At 44.6% G+C, this 10,247-nt stretch overlaps 1 protein-coding gene across 7 annotated transcripts in view; it reads left to right on the forward strand.

The window, feature by feature from the left end:
- Positions 1–6,922, forward strand: part of LOC142589695 (uncharacterized) — a 55,085-nt gene extending 48,163 nt beyond the window's left edge. For 5 of the 7 annotated variants that reach the window (XM_075701235.1, XM_075701234.1, XM_075701236.1 and 2 more), the window contains one exon: positions 438–6,922. In XM_075701235.1, coding sequence (XP_075557350.1) covers positions 438–694 — 257 coding nt within the window. In that variant the 3' untranslated portion in view covers positions 695–6,922. The remainder of the gene's footprint in view (positions 1–437) is intronic. The other 2 variants (XM_075701237.1, XM_075701238.1) reach the window with 1 other exon arrangement.
- The last annotated feature ends 3,325 nt before the right edge of the window (positions 6,923–10,247 follow it).

Raw genomic sequence — 10,247 nt, forward strand, 5'->3', positions numbered from 1 at the left:
GAATATACTAGGCCAAAACGTACAATCAAACCATAGCCAGTGCATCATTTCTCTACTCTCTGTGTTGCGAAGGTGCTGCCAATCCACTGATAAACTAGAAAATTGCACTTCCTGCTCATCGTGTAGCTTGATTCTGTAGAACAGAACAGTGTGTGCTGCAAAGTGTTCGAATTTTCGGTCAAAGTTATACGTTGCACCTGTGTGGCAAATGTCAATGCTGTGAAACCATCCTACGACATCAGTCGGCAACCGTAGTTAAGTAACTAAGTGAATATCATTACTGACATAGACGTAAAGTGCCTAGATTCTTCTGATGCAACGAGGAAGTGTGTCACGCTTAGGCTTACTTTTAAGCATGTAATAGAAGATCAACTTTTTTTTTTTACTGCCCCCTCCCCCCTTTTGACCACTCCCTTTTCACACTGCTGCTAAAATAGCCTTGGGCGATGAGGACTCCGAGTTCTTGGGCGAGTCGACGGAAACCTACGATCTTGGCACCCCTTTTCCAGACTGGACACGACCCCCCACTGTGACGGCGGGCAGTACGAAGAAGCCAGCGAGCAAGACGTTCTTGACGTTCCGCAGCTTCAAAAGGCGTGTGGCCAAGACGGTCGGCAAAGTGGCATCGAAGAAGAAGGGAAAGCGGCCGGCGGCGGCACAGACGAACACTGAAATCTGTGTGGCAAAGTTGTGATGTCCACGGCAGTCTGCATGCTCATCACATGTCTTTTAAGGACTCATCTTCGGGGTGTGGCAACGATGGTGGGCCCGCACCTCCCAAGGCCTGACACTTCCAGCAGTAGTGTGTGCGTGTGTGCGTGCTTGTGTTTCAGGGTGCTGGAAAATGTCAGGACTGTGCAAATCCCAGCACTTCAGGCCTTGGATGAACAATGGGACGCTTGCAGCCATGTTGGGTGTCTCCTGTGCTGTGCACTCTTGTCAATGCAGTTCCTATGTGTAGATTATTTTGTGCAACAGCAGCCCAGGGAAAACGTGTGTTCTGCCTGTTCCAAAGTGACTTTCACTCTCTTGAAAATGTTTTCCTCTTGCCGGCAGCTTTTCTACACCCGGGCACGAAGTGCCAATCAAATGTGCCATCTAGAAATACCAAAGTCAACAGTGACAGCATGTACAGTATGGCCTGCTGTTGAGAGGAAAAACCACTTAACATTCTGCAACCAATTAGTCAACTTCTCTTAAAAGTACCTGCAGAATTATTTTTTTTTCATTGCAGATGCATGGGTGCTTGACTCATTGTATCAGTGACATTTCTCGTCAACTCTTTCTGTACCCATGGCCAGGATGGTCCCGGCGAAGAACACCTTGCAGTGTGAATTGCTGACAAGCATATCCATAAACCTGCTCCTAGTTGAAGTTTTCAACACTAGATGCCAGCATTTGTTAATATTAATGGCATTGTGTGTAGTCTTTCTGCTTATCATGGATTGTTTGATTGCTTGCATTGGCAACATGGCTGTCCTGTGCACCCGATTTCGTGGAAATTTGGCACTTTGTCATTTCTTGTGAGAAAATATGTGCCTTCTTAGAGCCGGCCATACTGTACGTGTGCCAATCTGAATTTTCTTACATTTGCTCACATGCTGGTGTGGGTGTCTGGCTGAAGGATGAACATGCACAAATGTATACTTAAAGGGCAACTCCGGCGATTTTTTTGCGATGTCAAGGCAATGGAATATTTAGGTTCCCGCTGTCATGCATCTGATCTAGTAGAATTGTTCCGTAAATTTGAAAATAATTTTCAATAAGCAAAAAAGTGCAAAACTGAAACCGAAACTTTACCAAGTAACCGAACGAACCTCTTTGTGTGACATCACGAGTGTCTCCAGTGGGGAAGGTGTGCAAGGCATGCCGGTCCCACCTGCTGGTCGAACGAAACCGGCGAAGAGCAGACGCTCAGCTGGTTCGTGACCTCGGATGACAATGTGAGCTGCGTCAGCTGTTCGGATTTGTCAAACGGAGACGGGTACTATTCTGGCGAATTCAGTAACCACGAATCCCCGTTTGCATTTGATCTGCCACCACAAGAGCCAGCGCATGTGCGCTACATATCGTGCCACAGCATGAAGGCGAAGGGTAGCCCTGACCGCCGATTTTATATGTGCTGCTTGCTATGTTAGGTTTTTTACCCCTTCTCAGGGAAGCACTTTACATGCCCTCTGTAAGACGTGGAGCATGACTTCTCGCATTTGTATCCCACAAGAATGCCGCTGACAGTCCAAAGCACCAACCGGTGCGTTTGTTTACATCGGCAGTACAGCAACCCCACTCGTTGTCAGCTTGAGATATAATGCTAGCCCGTCATGATTGACATCAATTAATGTCAGAACATATCAAAACAGGCAGATTTTCTGCGTGTAAGCACCGTTGGATCATTATGAATTGCGCTGATACGAGCCGACCACACAACTTCGAAAACAGCGAGCGGGAGACCGTAGTACGGGAGCGTTGTTATGCTGCCTACTAATCATTCTTCGTATTCTCTTCATGCACACAATGTGTTCTCTAATGTAGACACAGGCGAGGACCTTGCGCATATGACCATTCGTTTAGAGAACGTATAGTTTTCTCGCGGTAACGCCGATGCCAGTATTGACGCCGTTGGCAGCTGAACGAGGTGGTTGTTTGCGCTGCTGCATCGAAGGGGCCTACGCTTGCTGCCCATTTGCGATATGAAGCAAGCAGTGCACCTCGAAAGCTAAATAATGAGTCTGTATGACAATACATAAAAATACACCCATGTTCCTAGTCGCATTTAATTTAGGGAAGTGCCGGTGAGTGCGGCTGGCAGCGTTCCGTCGAAAACGGCAATGTACTGATGTCAATACTGCTCCGTGTTGTTGCTTCTTGCTTTTTGTGTGTGTACTGTACAAAATTTGGAATGGTTTATTTCAAATTCGTATTTTCAACACTGAACTACAGAAGGTGTTTTCTTCATCCTTATAGCTTAATTAGCTTGAGGTCAGTAGCTCAGGTCTGCCAGCGGTAGACACATGAACTATACCACTGTGACATATAGGCTTAACCTCTGCTGAACACAATCGGCATCGGCTCAAACTGTGTGTGTGTGGATGGCGAGGGCAGGAGTTTGTGCAGCCAACATTGCAACACCACTTGCCTCCCATCTCTTGCCTACCTACAGGGAATGCAACTTCTCGTGACAGCAACTTCTCACGCCATGCACTAGCTCACGATCATTGACCTCTCGACGTTCTCGTCGCTGTCGTCAGCATGATCCTGGCATTCTCTGCATGAAACACTCCTAACATCATACACAATGTGGCCTGTAACTGAGGAGGAGGTGAGGTAGGGTGTTCGAGGCAATTAATTAAATTCATTTGTAAAGAATCTGTGCGACTCTGAAACCTGCTTTTTTGAGGACATGACAGAAGTGTTCAGGGGAACATACCCAGCAAATTTCATTGACATCTGTTGTCATCAAAAAATCACCGAAGTTGTCCGTTAAACTAGTGTTCCTAAGATGCCAAAGCAATGGAAGGTCCATGAAAAGCGATAGTGAAAGCACAGGTGGACTTCAAGTTAATTGAGAACATCTGTGGATCTTTAAACAAGCGTTGAAATATACGTATGCGTGTGTTTGTCCCACCACAGTGGTTATGTTTAGGTGGGGAACAAAGTGCGAGAAAGTTTGCACACCATGCTTCGGGCGCATGTTAAAGTACCCCAGGTAGCAGAGATCAACCGTTCCATTATGGCATGTCTCATAACCTGCGTGTTGCCTTGTACTTTATTGTTGCTCAATTCAATGCAGTTTTCCCACTTCACCCCTATCAAAATACTTTTGCTGTGGTTGGGCATCAAACCAGCAACCTTGCACTTGGCAGCCAAACACCATAGATGCTGAACCTCTGCAGCAGGTGTTAAATTTTTTGTGTGTGCAGGGTTGTAGCAATGATGCGACAGCTGTACACACATTTTCACATGCCTGCTGCACTTGCAAAGCAGTGACATGCTGCTTGCTTACCCCAGATGTGTGTGATGAAAATGTCTCTGTGGCCTTTTGTCATGATGCTGCCATGTGGAAAAGTGCATGCACCATGCATTGAACGCAGTGCCTTCCATGAGCTGTTCAAAAGCTAACCAGTTGTCTTTTTTGCATGTTCAGAGCTGTGTGTGCGTGAGCATTTGTGTTTACGTAGCATTGTGGTATTTATGTCTATACGAAAGCTGTCGTATGTGTTGAGTAAACAGTTATACTTATCTGCGAGCGTACCCTGTCAGCACGTAAAGTGTCGCACGTGCAGACACTATGTGATTTTAATATTTTTTGCTGGCGGGCATTGCTAGATGGAGAAGTCCATGGGGGCATTACTAGTAGTCGGAGACTGTCAGTGAAAGCACTGGTGATAATTCATCAGCACTACATGGCTGCCTTATAGATGTGTATGAGGTTTGGTGTTGCAATAGTGCCTGTGCGGTAGACAAACTTCACTGCGTGGTCTTCGTTGTCGCGTAAGGCACTTACCGAGTTACCCACTGACCGCGACTCATAGTGCCTTTGAAGAATTAGTTTGCCTGTTATTGACTGCCTTTACATTTTTTTTTTGCTCGTGCTAAACAGTCTTCGAACTATGAACATGATGCCCAGCATCATCCTCCAGCATGGCGTTCTCTTCCAGATAGCTTCAAGCATAGCCACAAGGAAGTTAAGAAGCATGCAGCTCACAAAAGGAAGGCAGAGTTAATTGTGAAATGCATGGTACGACGTGGCATTCGATAGAACGTGCAGCATGCTCGAAAGACGGCCGCCACGGCTGACGGAAATTTGTTTGGTGTTGGTATGACTATTTGTACCGTGCATTGCTGGAGGAGTCTTACCATGTGTCCTTAGTTGATCCTATAATTCGCTAGCATCCTGCTTGTAATGCCGGTTGCATCTTGGTGTTGATCTCAAGATGGCCATTTCGATGCCGTTAACATCTGGAGTCATCGGCCGTTGCCATATTCTTGGGAAATATTCATTTCACAACATGCATCAAGAGGCTGCTTGCTCTATAAAATAAATAAATTTATTTATTTGTACATACTGCAGCCCTATTTGGCTATTGCAGGAGTGGGTATGAAAAGCAGTACAATGACAAATAACAAAAGCAACATGAACAATACAGATGCAATGAAACTAACTACTTATTCAATGGTCGCTACAAATAAGTTCAGAAATAAGCTAAATAATAACAATAATAAAATAATGATAAATAATGCGTTCATAAATGAATCGGCTACCTTCTCCCACAAAAGTCCCACAGACAACATAATCCTAGGCAGCCTCTTATTGTTTGTGTCTGTGAAAGCAAATGTGTCTCGGCTATTGCTTTCTTTCTAATTCTTTGTGCGCATTTATAAATGTGCTTTTACACCACGACATTTCCCACCCGTGATCCTTTATCGTAAATTACGCCTACTAGAGAGCTCAGTGGCTGCTGGCTCTGGCTCGGGATGTTGTGGTAACAGTTACGGTCTTTGACTAGGGCATTTTGCAGAGCTGGCTGCATCTCTTTGTACAATCAGTCTTCGAGTTTCCTTTACTACAATGTGTAGAAAGTTTTGCAAGGGCTCACAATTGTTGAATAGGGACATATACTGTGCGCTGGTACTCTGCAGCGAAGTACAGTTGGCTGCAAGGATTTATGGGACATGAGACTTCGTGAAAAAGTGCTACAAAACCTGGACACTCGGACTCAAATTCAACGTTTTGGCTTACAAGAAGCCTTTGCAACCTACACAAGATCCATTAAATTAGAATCGCCATTGTTTAGCACTGTAGAAATTTACATTTGTCGTGAAACCCATGTCCTGTGAATTTTTGCGCCAGACTCCACCTTACATTGATGCCATGTCAACTGTCAAAATAGGCCACCGCCTAATTTTAGTTGCAACTATTGCCTCTATTTCTGTACGCCTCTTCTGTGGGAGCCCAAAACTGAAGCACTGCCTTTCTCGTGGCCAGATTTTACTTTCCCTGATGTTGTGTGTTCTGTGCTTTCTATTTGCTGATCACTTTAGTTTTGTTGGTTGCTTGTGCTTAGCCTTTCACTCCTTGCCTCGCGTAACAGGCAGCTTCCAAGTACATGTCATCGTGCATGCTGTATGTTCCAGTGCTAACAATACACCTCAGAAGAATTGTGAGCCTTTTTAGACCAAAAAGAAAAACTGGCATTTATATGAAATTGATAAAGACTGACCTAAGCAGCATGGCATTAAATTGTTGAGAACAAAATTAGTAATACGTTTTATGTGCTTGAGAAACTTTTAGAATTTGTAGATGACAGTACCCAGAAGTTTCACGTCATGTTTTTCTCCCACGTTCTTTAACATAGTTCGAACCGATTGGTGCCTTTAACTTGGAATGCAACTTTTTTTCTTTTTTTATTGCTAAGTGCACACAGGGCAACAAGCCACACTACGACTGCGACCTATGTCGTAAATTGCAACGAGTCACCTGTCACAGCTTGGCGATGTGTTGTCAACATATCTATCCACAAACCTGTTTTGGGCATGATTTAGACCAAGTTTGGGTCTGTGTGTGTTATTCATGCTTCTGTTTAGAGTGATGTTGTACTCTGCCTTGGAAAATTTCAGACGCGAACATCTGGTCTCTTGGGCTGTGACGGGTCCACTGTTACTTTGCGCACAAGACGTTCACAAACGTGGCCTCTTCATGCGAATCTATTGTTGTTACGAATCACAGCAGTGCTGTAGCGCAATTTGAGAGTCGACTTTTTATGCATAATGTTATTTGTTTTTTCACTTTAGGCACCAGAAATTGCCCTAGTCACCAACATGGTGTTGCTCTGTCACTTGCAATGTACAGCAAAGAAGTATTTTTATCAGAGTGAACGTTGAGCATTGCACAAAATTCAGAAATAAATTTTCTTTGAGACTACTTGTGTGTAAAGGAGCATTTGTGCTTGCAAGTGTTTGTTTCTTTGCCGTTGAATTCTTTCTCACTCTGTGGCCTTGTATGCTGCAGGAATTCCTATTTGGATGTTTAGCATGGGACCAAGCAGGATTTACCTGTTCAAATACATGTGAATGCAAAAAATTCTTTTTATCAGCCAGCTCGGAACCTATATGAATGAAAATTGTTGCATTCGAGAGTGGAGCGTAAATTATACTAGCTGTTCAGTGGCTTCAACAAAAATGTGCTCCCAGGTGCAAGTAGCATTTAACCATTGTTAAGCAGGACAGTTTCGACATTAGGGAGCTTTAGAAGCAGGGGGACCCAAGGTCAGTGTACACCGTACTGGCCAGGTTCACAAAATAACACAGAATGCATATGGGGAGTTTGGGTTTTCTGGGTATATAAAGCCACTTAGGGTACCTGTTTGCAAGACTGCCTATTCACACGTATTTATACAAGATGCCCCGTGGCAAAAAAAAAAAAACATTTGGGCATTGCAAACAGACAAGCATGATCATGCTGTGTCGATTTGCCTGCAAAGCATTGCACTCATGTACACCGTGAAAACAGCCGAAATCTTATATGTAAGCCCACATGCCTTTTATCTCGAAGGGGTCACCCTCCTTGCCACCAAAGATTATGTCAAGGCTGTCACCTCCCTCGTCGCGTGCACTGCCTGCTGCACACAAATATGTTGGCAGGAATGTTAAGTCTGCGATTTCTGTGAAATGTAAAACGTGCAATACTGCCACGGGAAATGTGGTTCAGCGAGAAATGAAAGGGAGAGAGAGAAAGAGCTACAAAGATCAAATGTGCAGTGCTAAGCAATTAAAACGCGATAATTGGCCTGCATGGGGGCCGGCACTTTTTGCACCACCTTTTGATGATTGCTTGACGGGAAACAAAGCAGCATTGAATGGCAGTGCTTCTGCTGCTCAAGATGCCATGAGTGTTGTCCTCTTACATTTACGGCCATTGTCACACGCCAAACAGTGCAATCTGGACTCGAGAGTAGTTGAGGGGCTTTTAACTTTATGTGAGCTTGAAAAATCTAAAAACGGAGGCAATACAGAGAGACATGGGCTGGGAGTCCTTCAGAGTGTGGGAGGATGAATGAAACATGGACTTCGATTAGTGACTTAGGAACAGGAATTATGCGGTTAGAGTATTTAGGTATATTTATAAAAAAAACTTCAATTCAGTGGAGAGAAAAACATGTGGAAACTAACCAGTAAATGCCATGTTATTGATGTGGACAGCAATGAGAATAAAGTGTCGGAAATATAATTTTTTCATGGGCCAAAATGCCCTATAATCGTGTAAATAACTTGGCAGCCCGTGATGTTATACTGATGTTGCGGCAGCACTAGAGTCAGCGTGAAAGTCAACAATGGTAACTTTGGCCTTCACTTCCTGCGCTTAATAAATGACCTTTTCCTTTCTCCCAAATGTAAGTGATGTTCTGAAGGAATTCTGTACCAGTATGAACAGAAGCAGTTCTGCTCTTTAATGACTTATTAAGAAGGTGTAATTGCTTCCAACCCTACGTCAACAAGGCAAATTAAGATCCAAGATGCATAGGAAGATAGCCAGACATGAGCAAAAAAAATCTGGGTGGTTAATAAAGAAATGTAGCACGCAGAACAGATCCCCCTTCACGGCATGAATAAAACACAATTTTCTTTGCAACAAAGTGACACCTGTTGCTATAATTACCAGAGGGCACTCTGGTGCCGCAATCGTTCAGTGACCTGAACGAACGGGTAGTGCTGTCAAGCCTCGATATAACTAATTACCATATACAACGGAACCTCGCTATAACGGAATTGCATCGGCCACAAAAATCCTTTCATTATGAGCACACACGTAGATATTGGGAAAAATATATTGAAAGAAATATCCGTAGCTCTGATGGGTCAGCAAAGGGTCTACTGCAGACTATGATGCCCCCAGAGACACGGAAACGACTAATTACATACGCGCGCCGCTCTGCACCTTCGGGAATACGCAACCGTGCGATTGTCGTTGTCATGCGGGATCAGTGTGCTGGCATGCCGAGTGTGGTCCGACCAAGCCAAGCCGCCCCCACTTTTTTAGCACACACGGAGAACACCGAGAACATTGCACGCGGACCTGTACTCCACTCATACGCTCATAACTCTAGCCCGTGCCTCTGATCTCACGCCGACGGGGTCTAATAGTGCAAACATATTGACGAAGAGCTTCCTGCGACAGCTTGTCACCATGCCGCTTCAACAGCCACATTGCGTGACCGCTAGGCCTAACCAACTACGCTTCGGGCTTTGTCGGCAACCAAAGTTGCAATTCCGGATGCATTTTTCTTGGCTACGAAGCGAAGGCTACAGAACCAAAGTGCGCCTTTTTCACCGCTGCTGGAAGCAGCTTTGCAGTTTTGTTCACGTTTTCTTAAGTGGGAAATAGACAGCAATACTTTTTTTTTGTTTTTTACAGCACCTAATTGGAAACGATACGTAATATTCCCTGGTCAGCTACTGGTATTTCATTGCATTTTTAGTTTGGCCCATCCGAGTTCTCGCACACCTGAGACTGTCGCATGGTATATCTGTTTTATACCGGTTTGTTGTTTGCTGTCCCACCGGTCAACTCCCCTGAGGGGCATTTGACCAACTTCAGCAACAAAAGACTGTCGAAGCACACAAAAGTGTTTGCAGTGTCTATATGGAAACCAATCGAAGCCCTCTAGAAATCGCAACCATCGGCATCTACAAACGATCGAGTGAGCGAGCTGACTGCAGCGCCAGCTCTGCCAACGGCAGTGTTGGTTGTGTGTCAAGTCCTAACCGATGCTGAGGTCGTGCGCCCGCTTCCGAGCGACTGCAAATTTCTAAATACGTGAATGCAAACATGTCTGTGCACATGCATAGTCATTGCAAACCATTAACTTTGCAATGCAGTATCTTGTTCAAAGTGATCAACTAACAAAATCGCAAAGCTGTTAGAAGCTGGAAGGACATAGTTATGGCAAATCCTTGTACTATCCATCATTGCCATGTTGGCTGTACCTGCAGCTCTTGTAAACATTAGCGCTAGCCAATCAGAGGTACTATCTCTAAAGCACAGTGATGTGTTAATAGAGTGGCAGATTATATTTCACAGATTCTCTCATTTACTTTGCTTTCTACAATTTAGTCAATCGATATGTGCTACTGGGGATGCACCCATTCTCTGGCCAGTACTCCAGGATGGCTATGTCCCACTGTGACACAAGAGGTATACAATCCCTAAATGCTGCTTGATATGTGTCGTATTTTGCTGTCGCCATTCC

This window comes from Dermacentor variabilis, chromosome 8, assembly GCF_050947875.1.
Source record: "Dermacentor variabilis isolate Ectoservices chromosome 8, ASM5094787v1, whole genome shotgun sequence".
NCBI classification, from domain to species: domain Eukaryota; kingdom Metazoa; phylum Arthropoda; class Arachnida; order Ixodida; family Ixodidae; genus Dermacentor; species Dermacentor variabilis.